At 45.0% G+C, this 19,070-nt stretch overlaps 1 protein-coding gene across 1 annotated transcript in view; it reads right to left on the reverse strand.

Annotated features, from left to right (window-relative positions):
- TDRD9 (tudor domain containing 9) overlaps positions 1-19,070 on the reverse strand; it is a 118,389-nt gene that overhangs the window by 31,291 nt on the left and 68,028 nt on the right. The window contains exons 21-23 of the mRNA XM_047080087.1: positions 5,320-5,436; positions 3,950-4,057; positions 2,024-2,124 (exon numbers count right to left, since the gene is read on the reverse strand). Coding sequence (XP_046936043.1) covers positions 2,024-2,124; positions 3,950-4,057; positions 5,320-5,436 — 326 coding nt within the window. The remainder of the gene's footprint in view (positions 1-2,023; positions 2,125-3,949; positions 4,058-5,319; positions 5,437-19,070) is intronic.

The following is a 19,070-nucleotide window of genomic DNA, read 5'->3' on the forward strand; positions in this document are numbered from 1 at the left end:
TCTCCGTCCTCTGATCGCGTCCTACAAAACGGCGCAGCTCCGACACCCGGGGGTCTCCACACACCCGTCTATCCGTCCTCATCCTGGCCAGGTGGCCACAAAGGACCATCCGGCATAGAGCACCCGACCTCCACGACACACACAGATCTGACACAACACCAGCTGCCGGCCACACGGCCTCCGCCCCGGCCTCGCGCGCACCCCACTCTCTCCAGAGACCCAGCTGGGCTCGCGCTGGGCCCCTACGGGAGCAGCGCCTCTTCCTGCCCCAGCAGCCACCTCCGCCGCCCACCTCAAACACCTCCTCGGAACGTCCCAAGTGACCATGACTGCTCCGAGCCCCAGAAAGAATGTCTTCTGACCACCTGGGCCTCCCTGATGACAGTCCGAGACGGACAAATGTCTGTGGAACCCCACAACTAAGCTGACACCCCACCGCCAGGCTGGAAGCTCCACGTGGGAAGAGACGCTGTGCCTGTGAACTTACCACCTGTGCCCGAAGGCCCTTCACGCCTGACACCACTTCCTCGCTCAAGAAAGCCCTGCGTGACCCCATAAGGAACACAGCCTCTACTCCCTCAAATAGTGATTTGGGTCATCCTTTGTCCTTACACACTCGATGCACAAGGACGGCTCCTGGTACAACCAGAAGAGCACAGTTACACCTCCAGTAACTGACATGACATTGCTATTGTGGCTAAAAAGCCAGAAACAAGGAATCGTGTAAAATAGGATTAAAATACCTATTAAAACAAAAAAAGGCTCAGACAGGAAGAATATGAAACAGACACAGACTCCAACCCAGTGACAAGATCAGACTTGTTGGCTGCCGGCCACTCAAACCCGGCAAAGATCACCCACGCACAACTGGAGCCAGAGCCAAGGCAAACGCGATTTCTCTTCTCTTTCAACCGAGTGACCTCCTAAAGGGGCTAAGCTGTGAGCCTGGTGGTCCGCTACCAACAAGGTCCAATGACGCCTGGGGAGTCAGGACAGAGAGCTTCGCCATGTCGCTCCAGTTTTAAATAAGTGATTTGTAAACGTGATGAAGAATCTCAGCGTAATCTGAGGGGCCCCTGGGTGGCTCAGTCGTTAAACACCTGACATGGGCTCAGCTCACATCTCATGGTTCGTGGGTTCGAGCCCCACGTCGGGTGAGCTCAAGCCTCATTTTAAGTGAGCCCTGCTTCTCTCCCTCTGCCCCTTGCTCACTCGTGCCCCCCCGCAAACAAACAATTTCAGTGTAATTTGTGTTTGAATATTTAAGAAGACTTGAGATACTATAAGCTAAGCTAGTTCAATCTGTAACCGCTGTGGACAGCATTGAGACCCTGTCAGGTTATGAAAATCGATGTATTAATCACAGGAACAGAACTTACAATGTCTGAAAAACTAACCAAACTGACATCAGCTTAATAAAAACAATTTATAGACCACCAGAAAAAATCTCCAATGTTAAAACTAAAAATCAATTTAAAACCATAGTCTTTTCTTCACACAAACATTCCCTCCTAGAAATAAAAACTCAAAGGGACGCTCTGAGCCGGGCCATTCTGGCCCTTATACCTGCAATTCAGATAAGGTGAAAGGTACTCAGCGTCCGCAGTACTTGTCTGCCAAAAATAATTAGAACACACGTGTGTTGAGTAACTACAAGCAGGGAGGCCCTATCCTGGGGTGTCTCCACGGCCTACAAAGTAACCTATCACTAGTGATGCACCGTGACCACCTAGGGGCAGGCGACTCCCCGAGCACCGTCCCGGCACCGCAGGGCGTCACCGGGCCTTGTCGGTAGCAGACCCACAGGCTCGCGGCTTAGCTGCTCTAGGAGGCCACGCGGTTGAAACAGAAGAGAAATCGCGACTGATAACAAGACAGACCAAAGCCACATTCCACGGCCACGTGGAACAGCCCGAACAGAGACCCATTTCTACGTACACTCAGTTTTAAGGATTCGTTCCCGCAAACGTTAAAAACGTTACGGCTCTTTCATAACTACAGCTGATTGCAAAAATATACTTACTTTGTACCATCAAATACAACGGATTTGACTTGACCACACTGTCTAAAGAGAGACTGTAGTTGTTTATGGTAGAGAAATCCATAGGGAGGAATGTGCTTCAACTGTAACACACAAAGCAGGATTAGTATTTAGTATTAGTATTTTAGCATCAGAGCAGACGTAGAAGCTAAGGAAACAGTTATGATGTTCATAACTGTTCACAAGCTAAAGCCGCTACACATTATTTTAGTTCACAAAAACATAGTTTACTGTCTTTAACCATAAGATGTAGACTCTACGGACAGGTGTACCTAATGACTGATGACTTTTACATCGTAACTAAGCTTCAATAATAAATACGTGCTAAATAAAAGCTAACTCTTTCTCTGCCAAAATAATACAAAAGTCCAACAGAAAAAAAAAAAAGCTGTTTTTTTATTTTACTTTAAGCAAGCTGACTAAACACGTCTCTTGGCACAACCCCTCCTACGTACACGAAGGGAACCAGCAGGAGCTCTGCCCCACGGGCCCGAGGGGCACCACACGCCGTGGCCACAAGTCAAGCACACTGAGCTGCAAACCCCTCCCGGCCCCGACTGCTTGCTTTCTCCCCTCCGTCTGGGTGATCAGCGTTCCAGGCTCTGGATGGGCAGGAAACCTGGGGCCCCTGCACCAGCGGTCCCAGGCCCCAGGAGAGGCCGCAAGAGGTGGGGGGGGGGGTGGCGAGAAGCCCCGGTCCTGAGCTGCCGGGTCAAGCGTCCAGTGGCAAGGTATGGAATCGCCCCAGGACTCACCCACCACAAGAAGGAAGGATGAGGGTAAGTCCCCACATCGAGGGGTCAGCGCAAGGCTCAGGGAAGCAGAATATAAAATGCGTAACAAAGGGCCTCTCAGGTAGGGGTTGAGTCAACACGAGCTATCGTCTGGTCTTCCTAATGCGCATGGAGGGCAAAGGTCTGGCCCCAAACCCCACTCGTGGCAAGCACAGCTGGAACCTGACAAGGACCCCGCGGGATCCTTCTCGCCGGGCACAGGGCAGGGGAGAAGACCACATCTCGAGTCAAGGAAGCCAAACAAAAGAGCCTTGTCCGGCCTGAAGACCCACAGGGGCAGAGTCCCCAGCAGCGATAAGAGACTAATGACCACTTTTTACATTAAAATTCCCTTCAGCTGCCTGCCCCCAGCCTGAGCACCAGCAACGTTCAGGCTCGTCCCAGATCTCCACAACACTCAGTCGCCTGTGACCCTCCCTGTGCACCTGCTCCCTTCAGTGATCGTGGCGATGTTACCAACAGGAAAAAGCTGGCATGCTCGAGCGCTTACTGTAGGCCAGCCACTTTACCGAGGGCTTTACACCCCCGTCAGGTATAAACTGATAATAGAACCGAGTGGTGCAGTGGAAGTCCAGTTCCCAAGTACTTTATTCCAGCTGTTCGTCCAATGGTCCATGCCAATGGCTGAGCATCAGATTCACCGAAAACATATTATTTAAATGTTAATTTCCAGACCTTTCCTTCTAGTTCAGATTTTGTGGCATGGAGCCCTGAAATATTTAAAAATAAACAAACACTCTCTAGGTGATTCTACTGGGCATTCAGGTCTGTGGATCAGTTTAAATCACAGTCCTAATCTGACAACCAATAACATTTCACTTTGTGTAAAATGAAATTGTTAACTAAATATTCTTAACCTTATGGAGAAGGGTCTTAAATCCTTCAAAAGGGCACATTATTAGTTAGCCATAAATATGTAACTTCTCAAGGCTATCTTTCCAGGCCAGGTCTGCAAAAAAGGAAGCAAGACTGAGGGCAAGTAGATGTGTGTGAAAAGGTCAAACAAGCTGTTGATATCCACTGAGAGGCAAAAATCCACCAGGTACTTGTAACAATGGAAACACCTGGAGAAACACAACGTTCTGTAGCAGCCACACTGAAACAGAGCGCCTACCACGATGGTGGTCTTCGGGTCTTTGCCGGCCAGCTCCCTCACCGCCATCTCCTCGTCAGGCTGTCCGAAAGTAAAGTAATTTGGGTAAAAAGCACCCGCCAATACAACCTGGAAGAGAATTGTACTTTCATGAAGTAACGTTATTTATCAGTCTGTCTCACCAACACACAAATCTCTTCCCAGAACGATGTTAACAGCTGTAAGGTAAAAAATGAGCTTACATTAAAAAAAACTAGACCTTCTACCAACTGAGCCGAAAGTCCCAATTCTGGTTATTTTACCGGAAAAAGAGCAGCAGTCCAGACACAGTCTTTCTTCAAAGGACATTGAGCCCATCTCAGAAGGAGGGCTAGGAAACAGTGCCGAGTACGAGTGAGGGCACAAATGACTCTGCACACTTCCCTCCCTGCTCCCCAGCAAACTCCCCTCTATAGGAAGGGCACCTCTCCACACTCCAAGAAACACATCCAGTGTGCACTTCTATTTTTTTTAATTTTTTTTAACATTTATTTATTATTGAGAGATAGAGAGACACAGGGCATGAGCAGCGGAGGGGTAGAGAGAGGGGGAGATGCAGAATCCGAAGCAGGCTCCAGGCTCCCAGCTGTCAGCACAGAGCCCGACGCGGGGCTCGAACCCACAAACTGTGAGATCATGACCTGAGCCGAAGTCAGTCACTTAACCAACTGAGCCACCCAGGCGCCCCAATACACACTTCTAAAAAGCACTCTGCAGAGTCCCTTCTTTAATCAAAATATCATTCGAAACAAACACTCACAGAAGACTCTCCCTCCTTAAAGCAATCTGAAACCCAGAAAAACACCGTCTTCTGGCATCATTCTGTTTGCAGACATCTTCCGTCAACCCAATTCGACGCGCTTGATGCACACAGACGTCCTCCTCCTCCTGACTCCAAAGTGGAAACAGGAGCCACTTTTCTAGGCTGTGCTTCCTTCCACACAATCCCCGTAAGGTCCCGTCCAACAAGCTAACTTGATCACGGCCTCCAAAGTTAGTATCTTCAGTATAAGGGAATAGCTATATACGTTGAATAACACGAAGAACGTTTTTAGTTTCTTGAAAGCAAAAAACCAAGGAGCCCTCCTGAAACAGGAACAATGGCTGGCGTGCTATAGAAACATGCCTCTGGAGATTAGCAATGGATCTGGATGACCAGCCTGATGATGTGGAAACCCTACGCTATGCAAGGTAAGAATGTTTCCTAACCCCCAAAGCAGGATGAACATCACGGACCTAAAATCTCTGCTGAGACATGATTTATATCAGGAAGACAGAGTGCGTGCGCTCTCAACCACAACACCTGGCAAGAAGAAAGAATCAGGACAGATATCCAGGAAACCCCAGCATACCTGGAGGATGAAGCGCTGCTTATAAACATATTCTTGGTCCATGACAGGCCGCCGCGAATCAACGTACATGTTGAACTGAGAGACCCGGTTCTTCAATTCTCCGTACAGCTCAGCCACCTAAGAAAAACACATGGAGATATGAGGTCTCGAAGTGCTCCTGCCATTCAGAACAGTGAAAACACTGGAAAATAAGCACACTATTGGGAAAGCACTCATACATCTATGGGATCAAACACAGAATTCATTAAGAGTCACCTTATCAGGGGCGCCTGGGTGGCGCAGTCGGTTAAGCGTCCGACTTCAGCCAGGTCACGATCTCGCGGTCCGTGAGTTCGAGCCCCGCGTCGGGCTCTGGGCTGATGGCTCAGAGCCTGGAGCCTGTTTCCAATTCTGTGTCTCCCTCTCTCTCTGCCCCTCCCCCGTTCATGCTCTGTCTCTCTCTGTCCCAAAAATAAATAAACGTTGAAAAAAAAAAAATTAAAAAAAAAAAAAAAAAAAGAGTCACCTTATCAAAGACTAGTAAGATATGGAAAGGATGCTCAACGATAACCACTAACAGAAATATCAGGACAGGGGTGCCTGGGGGCTCAGTTAGTTAAGCGTCCAACTCTTGAATCGGCTCAGGTCATGATCCCAGGGTCATGGGATCGAGCTCCGCATTGGGCTCCTCACTGACAGCACGGGGCCTGCTTGGGATTCTCTCTCCCTGCGCCACCCCTCAAAATAAACAAATAAACATAAAAAAAGAAATACCAGGACATAAAACCATATATGCCTCATGATCCCAATCTATAAGTGTGCAAGCGTGCAAACACACACACACACACACACACACACACACACACACACACACTGCAAACATGCACCCACAATGCCCTGTGGGCATAGGAAGAGCAGGTAACCAGAACCATCTCCTCTGCTTTAGTCCCTCACATGCCTCTGAACCCCCACCATGAACATGTATTGCTTTTGTAATTAAAAACAAGCTTAAGTGACCAACGGTTCAACAGTTGCTCTGAACAAAAAAAAAATCACCCAATTGCGATAAAAACCATCTCACACAGAACATCAAACTTCAATACACAGACACAAAGGAACACACAACAATAAATATCTGTAAATTGTTCATAAATTAATTTACCACAAAATTATCTTAATAAACTAAAAAAGTAAAAAAACCACACAGATGTGAACATTAACTGGAGAAAACAACTAAGAAGAATTGGAAAGATAGAAAAACTTAAAAGCTGTGTTCTGTGAGGATGTGCAAAAAGCCTACGACACGTAGGACCAAGCCCATCACCCCCATGGTAACCAATGCACTTCCATGTTCCTGAAACCTTTCTTTTTTTTTAATGTTATTTATTTTGAGACAGAGACGGTGAGTGGGGGAGGGGCAGAGAAGGAGACAGGAAGAGAGAAACCCAAGTAGGCTTCCAGCTGTCAGCACAGAGGCAGACGTGGGGCTCAAACTCATGAAACTGAGAGCAAGAGTCGGACACTTAACTGACTGAGCCACCCAGGTGCCCCCTCCTGAAACCTTTCTTAAGGCCGTCATGACATATGACTTCTTTAGTTAAAAATCAGTTTAGCAGACGGCAGAGGAGCACGGAAGTTCTCTACTTCTCTCATCCCTGAAATGCAGCTAGATCAGCACCAAACCATCTTGCACACCTAGAAAACTGATCTGAGGATTAACAAAACAATCTGCGTAACTTCAGCCACAGAACTCAGCAGGTACGCGGCATGGATTGGTGAACTGGGGGAGAGAGAAGCTTCTGAGGGTAGAGCTTCTGAGTTGTGGAGAGAGGACAGAGATGGGGGGAGAGTACAGGAAAAGCACCCCCCTCAAAAGCAGCTGGAGGGAAAGAGAAGAGTGGAAACAGCCCCAAGAGACTGAACAAAAAAGAGAAAAAGGAAAAAGGAGAGGGTTTCACAACACCATTACACTCCATAAGCAGGGGAGTGCAGGGTCGGAAATTCTGCAGCTAGTGGTGCTCTGGTGGAAAGGATGAATCCCCTGGGAGCAGACAGCAAGGTCCAAGGGTCCTCGGGCCACATGGGGAGAGGCAGTTCCCCTGCTGGGAGGACACTTGGTTGAGGCTGTGTGGCCTCCCCACCGGGAAAGGTCCCAGTGGGCCCCAGAGAACAGCCACGTTTGCTGGTGTTGGAACAGGGACGTTTATGGTGAAGCCTGGCACCAGATGTGTGTTGCGGTTTGCCATAACCCCTGAATTGCTGCTGCTACATGATTGCGCGAACTTTCTCTGGGCGGGCTAACACCCAGCCACAGTCTCCAGGCCTCTGCAGCAGCACGGTGGCCATCAGCATTCCCGGGAGCAAGCCAGCTCCCAGCCATTGCTCAGCGAGACACTCCCCCAGAGGGTCTGAGCAGGCCAAAGCAACAGGGCCCTTAGAACTCAGGGTTTTGGAAACACAGGCACATCTGAGATAAAACTCGGGAGAGAGGTGCTGCCTGGCAGGCTGACAGCTTGGTCACCAACAGTGTCGAAGCCGGAGTAGACAGAAGCCAGAGACAAAGGAGTGGTACCTGATGGTCAGTCAGTGAGAGCACAAGAGTTCTGATGCTACAGACTGGGAAGCTGGGTGACTCCGTTTTCACCCTTCCCGTACCTACACACACGCGCATGCACACCACACCAATCAACCCCAATAAGCTAAGCAACGCCACCTAGTGGAGAATGGAGCCACTACAGCAACCCTGTCCAGCTGCGTCAACCAAGTCCTAGAGGAACATCACAAGTCTCTTGGCCAGCTCTGTGTACAGACTATGAAGTGCTTCATAGTTTGACTTCTAGGAGAAACTGGATATAATTTCATTCGGATTTCATTCTGTTTGCTGGTCTATCTACTCATTTTCTCTTTTCCTTTTGTTATTCTTGGATACAGAAAGAGAAAAATGTATTTTTATTTTCTGTTTTTATAATTTTTACTTTTTTACTATATTTTTAAATTTTCGTATTTTTTCATTCTACTTTACTTTATTTCATTTTATTCTATCTTATGACATACATTTTTTTAATTTTTAAACTTTTTCTTACTTTTTTTCTTTTTATTTTCTTTCCCTATTTTCTCTATTCTAGCAAGCTTCATTCAACAAGCAGACCAAAACATACCTAGGATCTAGCTTCTTTTATTTGTTTTTTTGTGCTATTTTTAATTTTTTACTTTTTACTTTTTTGTTTAATTTTTTTAATCTTTATTTATTTTTGAGAGAGAGACAGACTGCGAGCGGGCGAGGAACAGAGAGAGGGAGACACAGAATCTGAAGCAGGCTCCAGGCTCTGAGCTGTCAGCATAGAGCCCGACGTGGGGCTTGAACCCATGAACCGCGAGATCATGACCTGAGCCAAAGTGGACACCCAACCGAATGAGCCACCCAGGCGCCCCTAATTTTTACTTTCTTCTTCTTCTTCCTCCAAAATGACGAAAAGAAGGAATTCACCCCAAAAGAAAGAACAGGAAGAAATGACAGCCAGGGGCTTAATCAACACAGATATAAACACGATGTCTGAACCAGAATTTAGAGTCACTATAATAAGAATACTAGGTGGAGTTGAAAAAACCATAAAATCCCTTTCTGTGGAGATAAAAGAAGTCAAATCTAGTCAGGATGAAATTAAAAATGAAATGAGATGCAATCTCAAATGGCTGCCACAGCGTCAAGGATGGATGAAGCAGAGCAGTGAATTAATGATACAGAAGACTAAATTATGGAGAATGATGAAGCAGAAAAAAGAGGGAAACTAAGGCAAAAGAGCATGATGTAAGAACTGGAGAACTCAGTAGCTCATTAAAAAGGAATAACATCCGAATCATAGTAGTCTCAGAAGATGAATAGAGAGAAAAAGGGGTAGAAGATTTATGTCAGCAAATCATAACCAAAAACTTTCCTAATCTGGGGAAAGACACAGACATCAAAATCCAGGAAGCACAGAGAACTCCCATTAGACTGACCATGAATAAGGCATATCATAGTCAAATTCACAAAATACTCAGGCAAAGAAAGAATCATGAAAGCAGCAAGGGAAAAAGAGTCCTTCACTTACAAGGGAAGACAGATCAGGTTCACAGCAGACCTATCCACAGAAACTCGGCAGGCCAGAAAGGAGTGGCAGAATATATTCAACGTGCTGAACTGGAAAAACATGCAGCCAAGAATTCTTTATCCAGCAAGGCTGTCATTCAAAAAGTTTCCCAGACAAAATTTAAAGGACTTCGTGACCACTAAACCAGCCCTGCAAGAAATTTTACAGGGGACTCTCTGAGGGGAGAAAAGACAAAGGAAAACAAAAAAGACCAAAAGCAACAAAGACTAGAAAGGACTAGAGAACATCACCAGAAACTCCCAACTCTACAGGCAACAAAATGGCAATAAATTCATATCTTTCGGTACTCACTCTAAATGTCAGTGGACTAAATGCTCCAATCAAAAGACACATGGTAACAGAACAGATAAGAAAACAAGATCCATCTATATGCTGTTTACAAGAGCCCCATTTTAGACCTAAAGGCACATTCAGATTGAAACTAAGGGGATGGAGAACCATCTATCATGCTAATGGTTGCCCCAAAAAATGACAGAGTAGCCATACTTATATGACAATCTAGGTTGTAAAATAAAGACTGTAACAAGAGATGAACACAGGCATTATATCATAATTAAGGGGTCTATCCACTAAGAAGATCTAACAATTGTAAACATTTATGCCCCAACGTGGAAAGCCCTAAAAATATAAATCAATGAATCACACACATACAGAAACTCATTGACAATAATACCATAAGGGACTTCAACACCCCACCTACAGCAATGGACAGATCATCTAAGCATAAAATCAACAAAGAAACAATGGCTTTGAATGACACACTGGATGAGATGGACTTAACAGATATATTCAGAACATTTCATCCTAAAGCAGCAGAATACGCATTCTTCTCGAATGCACATGGAACATTTTCCAGAACAGATCACCACTGGAACACAAATCAGCCCTCAACAAGTACAAAAAGGTCAAAATCATACCATGCATATTTTCAGATCACAACGCTATAAAACTCAAAATCAACCACAAGAAAAAATTTGTAAAGACAACAAATGCTCGGAGATTAAAGAACATCCTACTAAAGAATGAATGGGTTAACCAAGAAGTTAAAGAGGAAATTAAAAAATACATGGAAGCCAATGAAAATGATAACACCGCAGGCCAAAACCTCGGGGACGCAGCAAAGGCAGTCATAAGAGGGAAGTATATAGCAATCCAGACCTTCCTAAAGAAGGAAGAAATGTCTCAGATACACAACCTAACCTTAAACCTTAAAGAGCTGGAAAAAGAACAGCAAATAAAACCCAAAACCAGCAGAAGACACGAAATAATAAAGATCAGAAAAGAAATTACTGCTATCGAAACATACCAAAAAAAAAAAAAAAAACAGTAAACAGATCAATGAAACCAGGAGCTGGTTCTTTGAAAGAATTAACAAAATTTTATAAACCCCTAGCCAGTTTGATCAAAAAGAAAAAGGACCCAAATACATAAAATCAAGAATGAAAGAGCAGAGATCACAACCAGCACAGCAGAAATACAAACAATAACAAGAGAATATTATGAGCAATTATACGCCAACAAAATGGGCAATCTGGAAGAAATGGACAAATTCCTAGAAACATATACACTACCAAAACTGAAACAGGAAGAAATAGAAAATTTGAACAGACCGATAACCAGTAAAGAAATCTAATTAGTAATCAAAAATCTCCCAAAAAACAAGAGTCCAGGGACAGATGGCTTTCCAGGAGAATTCTATCAAACGTTTAAAGAAGAGTTAACACCTATTCTCTTGAAGCTGTTCCAAAAAATAGAAATGGAAGGAAAACTTCCAAACCCTTTCTATGAAGCCAGCATTACCTTGATTCCAAAACCAGAGACCCCACTAAAAAGGAGAACTACAGACCAATTTCCCTGATGAACACAGATGCAAAAATCCTCAACAAGATACTAGTCAACCAGATTCAACAATACCTTAAAAGAATTATTAGCCATGACCAAGTGGGATTTATACCTGGGATGCAGGGCTGGTTCAATACCCGCAAAACAACCAATGTGATACATCACATCAATAAAATAAAGGACAAGAACCACATGATCCTCTCAAGAGATGAAGAGAAAGCATTTCACAAAACACAGCATCCTTTCTTGATAAAAACCCTCAAGAAAGTGGGGATAGAAGGATCAAACCTCAAATCATAAAAGCCATATACAAAAGACCCACCGCGAATATCACCCTCAATGGGGAAAAACTGAAAGCTTTCCCCCTAAGCTCAGGAACATGGCAGGGATGTCCACTCTCACCACTGTCATTCAACATAGCATTGAAAGTCCTAGCCTTAGCCATCAGACAATACAAAGAAATAAAAGGCATCCCAATCAGCAAGGAGAAAATTAAACTTTCCCTCTTTGCAGACGACATGATACTCTATATGGAAAACCCAAAGATTTCACAAAAAAACTGCTAGAACTGATCCATGAATTCATCAAAGTCACAGGATATAAAATCAATGCACAGGGGCACCTGGGTGGCTCAGTCAGTCGAGAGTCCGACTTCGGCTCAGGTCATGATCTCGTGGTTCGTGAGTTCGAGCCCCGCGTCGGGCTCTGTGCTGGCAACTCAGAGCCTGGAGTGTGCTTCGGATTCTGTGTCCCCTCTCTCTCCGCCCACCCCTACTTGTGCTCTCTCTCTTTCAAAAATGAATAAACATAAAAAGAAATTTTTTAAATCAACGCACAGAAATCAGCTGCATTTCTATACACCAATAATGAGGCAGCAGAAAGAAATCAAGGAATGGATCCCATTTACAACTGCACCAAAACCCATAAAATACCTAAGAATAAACCTAACCAAAGAAGTGAAAAATCTATACACTGAAAACTACAAAAAGCTTATGAAATAAACTGAAGAAGACACAAAAAAGTGGAAAAATATTCCATGCTCATAGATTGGAAAAAACAATATTGTTAAAATGTCAATACCACCCAAAGCAATCTATGTATTCAATGCAATTTCTACCAAAATAACACCAGCATTCTTCACAGAGCTAGAGCAAACAATCCTAAAATTTGAATGGAACCAGACAAGACCCCAAACAGCCAAAGCAATCCTGAAAAAGAAAACCAAAGCTGGAGGCATCACAATTTTGGACTTCAAACTATACTACAAAGCTGTAATCATCGAGACAGTATGGTACTGGCACAAAAACAGACACACAGATCAATGGAATGGAATACAGAACCCACAAATGGACCCACAAACATATAGCCAACTAATCTTTGACAAAGCAGGAAAAGAATATCCAATAGAAAAAAGACCGTCTCTTCAGCAAATGGTGTTGGGAAAACTGGACAGCAACATGCAGAAAAATGAAGCTGGACCACTTTCTAACACCATACACAAAAATAAACTCAAAATGAATGAAAGACTAAACCTAAGATAGGAAGCCATTAAAGTCCTTGAGGAGAAAGCGGGCAAAAACCTCTTTGACCGAGGCTGCAGCAACTTCTTACTCAACACGTCTCTGGAGGCAAGGGAAACAAAAGCAAAAATGAACTACTGGGACCTCACCAAGATAAAAAGCTTTTGCATGGCAAAGGAAACAATCAGCAAAATTAAAAGGCAACCAACAGAATGGGAGAAGATATTTGCAAGCGACATATCAGATAAAGGGTTAGTATCCAAAATCTATAAAGAACTTATCAAACTCAACACCCAAAAAACAAATAATCCAGGGAAGAAATGGGCAAAAGACATGAATAGGCACTTTTCCAAAGAAGACATCCAGAAGGCTAACAGATACACGAAAACATGCTTGGAGCACCTGGGTGGCTCAGTTGGTTAAAGTGCCGGACTTCAGCTCAGGTCATGATCTCATGGTTCATGAGTTCGAGCCACACACTGGGCTCTGTGCTGACAGCTCAGAGCCTGGAGCCTGCTTCAATTCTGTGTCTCCCTCTCTCTGCACCCCCCCCCCCCGCTTATCCTTCCCTCCCCCCTCTCTCTCTCTCTCAAAAATAAACATTAAAAAAATGCTCAATATCACTCATCATCACAGAAGTACAAATCAAAACCACAATGAGAGGGGCACTTGGGTGGCTCAGTCCGTTAAGCATCTGACTTCAGCTCAGGTCATGATCTTATGGTTTGTGAGTTTGAGCCCCGCATCAGGCTCTGTGCTGACAGCTCAGAGCCACGAGACTGCTGTGTCTCCTTCTCTCTCTGCCCCTTCCCCTGCTTGCACTCCATCTCTATCTTTCAAAAATAAACATTGGGGCGCCTGGGTGGCGCAGTCGGTTAAGCGTCCGACTTCAGCCAGGTCACGATCTCGCGGTCTGTGAGTTCGAGCCCCGCGTCGGGCTCTGGGCTGATGGCTCAGAGCCTGGAGCCTGTTTCCGATTCTGTGTCTCCCTCTCTCTCTGCCCCTCGCCCGTTCATGCTCTGTCTCTCTCTGTCCCAAAAATAAATAAAAACGTTGAAAAAAAAATTAAAAAAAAAAAACAAAAATAAACATTAAAAAATAATAATAAAAATCAAAACCACAATGAGATACCACCTCACACCAATCAGAATGGCTAACACTAACAACTCAGACAACAGATGTTGGTGAGGATGCAGAGAAAGAGGATCTCTTCTGCATTGTTGGTGGGAATGCAAACTGGTGCAGCCACTCTGGAAAACAGTATGGAGGTTCCTCAAAAAATTAAAAATAGAACACCCTACGACCCAGCAACTGCACTACTAGGTATTTACCCAAGCTCTACAGAAATACAGATTTGAAGGAGCACATGCACCCCAATGTTTATAGCAGCCCTATCAACAACAGCCAAAGTATGGAAAGCGTCCAAGTGTCCATCAGCGGATGAATGGATAAAGAAGTGGCAAATATACACTATGGAGCATTACTTGGCAATCAAAAAGAATGAAATCTTGCCATTTGCAACTACGTGGATGGAACTGAAGGGTATGATGCTAAGCAAAATTAGAGAAAGACAAATATCATAGGACTTCACTCTTGTGTGGAATTTAAGATACAAAACAGATGAACATAAGGGAAAGGAAGTAAAAATAGTATAAAATCAGGGAGAGGGACAAGACATAAGAGACTTAAATACAGAGAACATCCAGAGGGTTGCTGGAGGGGTCACGGGTGGGGGGATGGGCTAAATGGGCAAGGGGAATTAAGGAGGACACTTGTTGGGATGAGCACTGCGTGTTATACATAGGGGATGAATCAACGGAATCTACTCCTGAAAACATTATTGCACTATAAGGTAATTTAGATAGATGATCAGTTTAAAAGTGTACAAGTCACTTTCTCTGACCACAATGCAATAAAATCTGAAATGAACAAAACAAGGGATCTAAAAATATCTCTATCAGGAAATTCAAATATTCTTCTTAAAAACACTTGCATCAAGGAGAAAACTGACACTAAAAGAGGTTACAGGAAGGAATAACAACAATCCCTCCTTATCATAAATCAACAGAATGTGGCCCAAGCTGTGTACACAAGAAAATACACAGCTTTAAAGGCTTTCAATTAGAAAAACTTGGAAATGTTAATGGATTCAATACCCATCTCAGGAAGATTAAAATAGTAAACCAAGAGACAAAGAACTAAATTAATAGAAACAAGCAGGGCACCGGATGGCTCAGTTGGTTGAGCATCCAGCTCTCGATGTCAGTTCAGGTCATGATCTCATGGTTTGTGGGATCGAGCCCTGCGTCCGGCTCTGCGCCTGCATCAGGCTCAAGGCCTGCTTGGGATTCTCTCTCCCCTCAATCTCTGCCCCTCCCCTGCTTGCACTCTCTCTCTCAAAATAAACAGACATTAAAAAGAAAAAAAAACAGAAAAAAGCAAACATCGATCCATTAAAATCCTCTACCTCTCCTTCCCCAAAAATGCCTAACGCAGTAAAACTGACAAACCAAACCAAGAGTTAAGTTCCTTGAAAATAAAACAGGTTAAGCATGTTGCAAACTGCAGTGAAGAGTGAACACAGCAGGCCTGGGTTGCCCACACCTTGCACATTCCAAAGACAGACTAGGTTCCTGGGACACAGCCTTTAAAGCCCTTGGAACTTCCTGCCTCACAGGAGTGTCTTGTCCGCCTGAGGCCCTGGGCCTGACAAATCGTTTGCGGTAGCAACAGGATTTATGGCGGAACACCTGCCACGCAGTACCAGCGGGACCTCTGCGGGGCCGACCGCTAAGTAACCAGGGCCAGCTCTGCGGGCGCCCCGTGCCTACATACCTCCCTCAGGTAAAACCCTGGACACCAAGGCCCACGGGAGCCTCTCCGGTCGGCAGTGCTTCCCGCCTGCCGTCACACACGACTGCCAGGAGAGCTGCCCTGCCCGCCCCCCCCCCCACCAAGCCCACGCGGAGGAAACAGCTGAAGCCCTGTACCTGCCATCTCTGGGCTTCTCCCCCTGTGCCTGTTACCTTTGCTCGTTTTAACGCGTATCCTTTAGCTAGAAGAAACCAGAACCGGGAGAGAGGGAAGATGGCGGCGTAGGAGGCCACTGGGCTCACCGCGCGCCCTGCTGATCACTTAGATTCCACCTACACCTGCCTAAATAACCCAGAAAACCGCCAGAGGATTAGCAGAACGGAGTCTCCGGAGCCAAGCGCAGACCAGAGGCCCACGGAAGAGGGTAGGAAGGGCAGAGAGGCGGTGCGCGCTCCACGGACTGGGGGGAGGGAGCCGGGGTGGAGGGGTAGCCTGCCGGCCAAACAAAGCCCCCGAGTCTGGCTGGCAAAAGCAGAGGGGCCGGACGGAGTGTGTTCCGACAGCAAGCACCACTTAGCGTCTGGGAGGTCATAAGTTAACAGCTCTGCTCAGAAAGCGGGAAGGCTGGAGGACAAAGGGAGGGAGAGTTGCTGAGCCTGGGCACGACAGAGCTCAGCTTGGTGGGGAACAAAGGCTCTCGCCAGCGCCATCTCCCTCGACCATCCCCCAGCCAAAATCCCAAAGGGAACCAGTTCCTGCCAGGGAACTTGCTCGCTCCACGCAAACACCCAACGCTGTGCTTCTGCGGAGCCAAACCTCCAGCAGCGGATCTGACTCCCTCCCGCTGCCACAGGGCCCCTCCTGAAGTGGATCACCGAAGGAGAAGCGAGCTAAGCCTGCCCCTCCTGCCCCCGTGCACCTTGCCTACCCACCCCAGCTAATACGCCAGATCCCCAGCATCACAAGCCTGGCAGTGTGCAAGTAGCCCAGACGGGCCACGCCACCCCACAGTGAATCCCGCCCCTAGGAGAGGGGAAGAGAAGGCACACACCAGTCTGACTGTGGCCCCAGCGGTGGGCTGGGGGCAGACATCAGGTCGGACTGCGGCCCCGCCCACCATCTCCAGTTATACACCACAGCACAGGGGAAGTGCCCTGCAGGTCCTCACCACTCCAGGGACTATCCAAAATGACCAAGCAGAAGAATTCCCCTCAGAAGAATCTCCAGGGAATAACAACAGCCAATGAACTGATCAAAAAGGATTTAAATAACATAACAGAAAGTGAATTTAGAATAATAGTCATAAAATTAATCGCTGGGCTTGAAAACAGTATAGAGGACAGCAGAGAATCTCTTGCTACAGAGATCAAGGGATTAAGGAACAGTCACGAGGAGCTGAAAAGCGCTTTAAACGAAATGCAAAACAAAATGGAAACGACGACAGCTCGGATTGAAGAGGCAAAGGAGAGAATAGGTGAACTAGAAGATAAAGTTATGGAAAAAGAGGAAGCTGAGAGAAAGAGAGATAAAAAAAAAAATCCAGGAGTATGAGGGGAAAATTAGAGAACTAAGTGATACACTAAAAAGAAATAATATATGCATAATTGGTATCCCAGAGGAGGAAGAGAGAGGGAAAGGTGCTGAAGGGGTACTTGAAGAAATTATAGCTGAGAACTTCCCTGAACTGGGGAAGGAGAAAGGCATTGAAATCCAAGAGGCACAGAGAACTCCCTTCAGACGTAACTTGAATCGATCTTCTGCACGACATATCATAGTGAAACTGGCAAAATACAAGGATAAAGAGAAAATTCTGAAAGCAGCAAGGGATAAACGTGCCCTCACATATAAAGGGAGACCTATAAGACTTGTGACTGATCTCTCTTTTGAAACTTGGCAGGCCAGAAAGAATTGGCACGAGATCTTCAGTTGCTAAACAGAAAAAATATGCAGCCGAGAATCCTTTATCCAGCAAGTCTGTCATTTAGAATAGAAGGAGAGATAAAGGTCTTCCCAAACAAACAAAAACTGAAGGAATTTGTCACCACTAAACCAGCCCTACAAGAGATCCTAAGGGGGACCCTGTGAGACAAAGTACCAGAGACATCACTACAAGCATAAAACATACAGACATCACAATGACTCTAAACCCGTATCTTTCTATAATAACACTGAATGTAAATGGATTAAACGCGCCAACCAAAAGACACAGGGTGTGTCAGAATGGATAAAAAAACAAGACCCATCTATTTGCTGTCTACAAGAGACTCATTTTAGACCTGAGAACACCTTTAGATTGAGAGTGAGGGGACGGAGAACTATTTATCATGCTACTGGAAGCCAAAAGAAAGCTGGAGTAGCCATACTTATATCAGAGAAACTAGACTTTAAATTAAAGGCTGTAACAAGAGATGAAGAAGGGCATTATATAATAATTACAGGGTCTATCCATCAGGAAGAGCTAACAATTATAAACGTCTATGCGCCGAATACCGGAGCCCCCAAATACATAAAACAATTACTCATAAACATAAGCAACCTTATTGATAAGAATGTGGTAATTTCAGGGGACTTTAACACCCCACTTACAGAAATGGATAGATCATCTAGACACACGGTCAATAAAGAAACAAGGGCCCTGAATGAGACATTGGATCAGATGGACTTGACAGATATATTTAGAACTCTGCATCCCAAAGCAACAGAATATACTTTCTTCTCGAGTGCACACGGAACATTCTCCAAGATAGATCATATACTGGGTCACAAAACAGCCCTTCATAAGTTTACAAGAATTGAAATTATACCATGCATACTTTCAGACCACAATGCTATGAAGCTTGAAGTCAACCACAGGAAAAAGTCTGGAAAACCTCCAAAAGCATGGAGGTTAAAGAACACCCTACTAACGAATGAGTGGGTCAACCAGGCAATTAGAGAAGAAATTAAAAAATATATGGAAACAAACGAAAATGAAAATACAACAATCCAAACGCTTTGGGACGCAGCGAAGGCAGTCCTGAGAGGAAAATACATTGCAATCCAGGCCTATCTCAAGAAACAAGAAAAATCCCAAATACAAAATCTAACAGCACACCTAAAGGAAATAGAAGCAGAACAGCAAAGGCAGCCTAAACCCAGCAGAAGAAGAGAAATAATAAAGATCAGAGCAGAAATAAACAATATAGAATCTAAAAAAACTGTAGAGCAGATCAACGAAACCAAGAGTTGGTTTTTTGAAAAAATAAACAAAATTGACAAACCTCTAGCCAGGCTTCTCAAAAAGAAAAGGGAGATGACCCAAATAGATAAAATCATGAATGAAAATGGAATTATGACAACCAATCCCTCAGAGATACAAACAATGATCAGGGAATACTATGAAAAATTATATGCCAACAAATTGGACAACCTGGAAGAAATGGACAAACTCCTAAACACCCACACT

The sequence above is a fragment of the Lynx rufus genome, unplaced genomic scaffold (assembly GCF_022079265.1).
Source record: "Lynx rufus isolate CCGP_SWC_20201006 ecotype Redwood Valley unplaced genomic scaffold, mLynRuf1.p SCAF_17, whole genome shotgun sequence".
In the NCBI taxonomy this organism is placed as follows: Eukaryota; Metazoa; Chordata; class Mammalia; order Carnivora; family Felidae; genus Lynx; species Lynx rufus.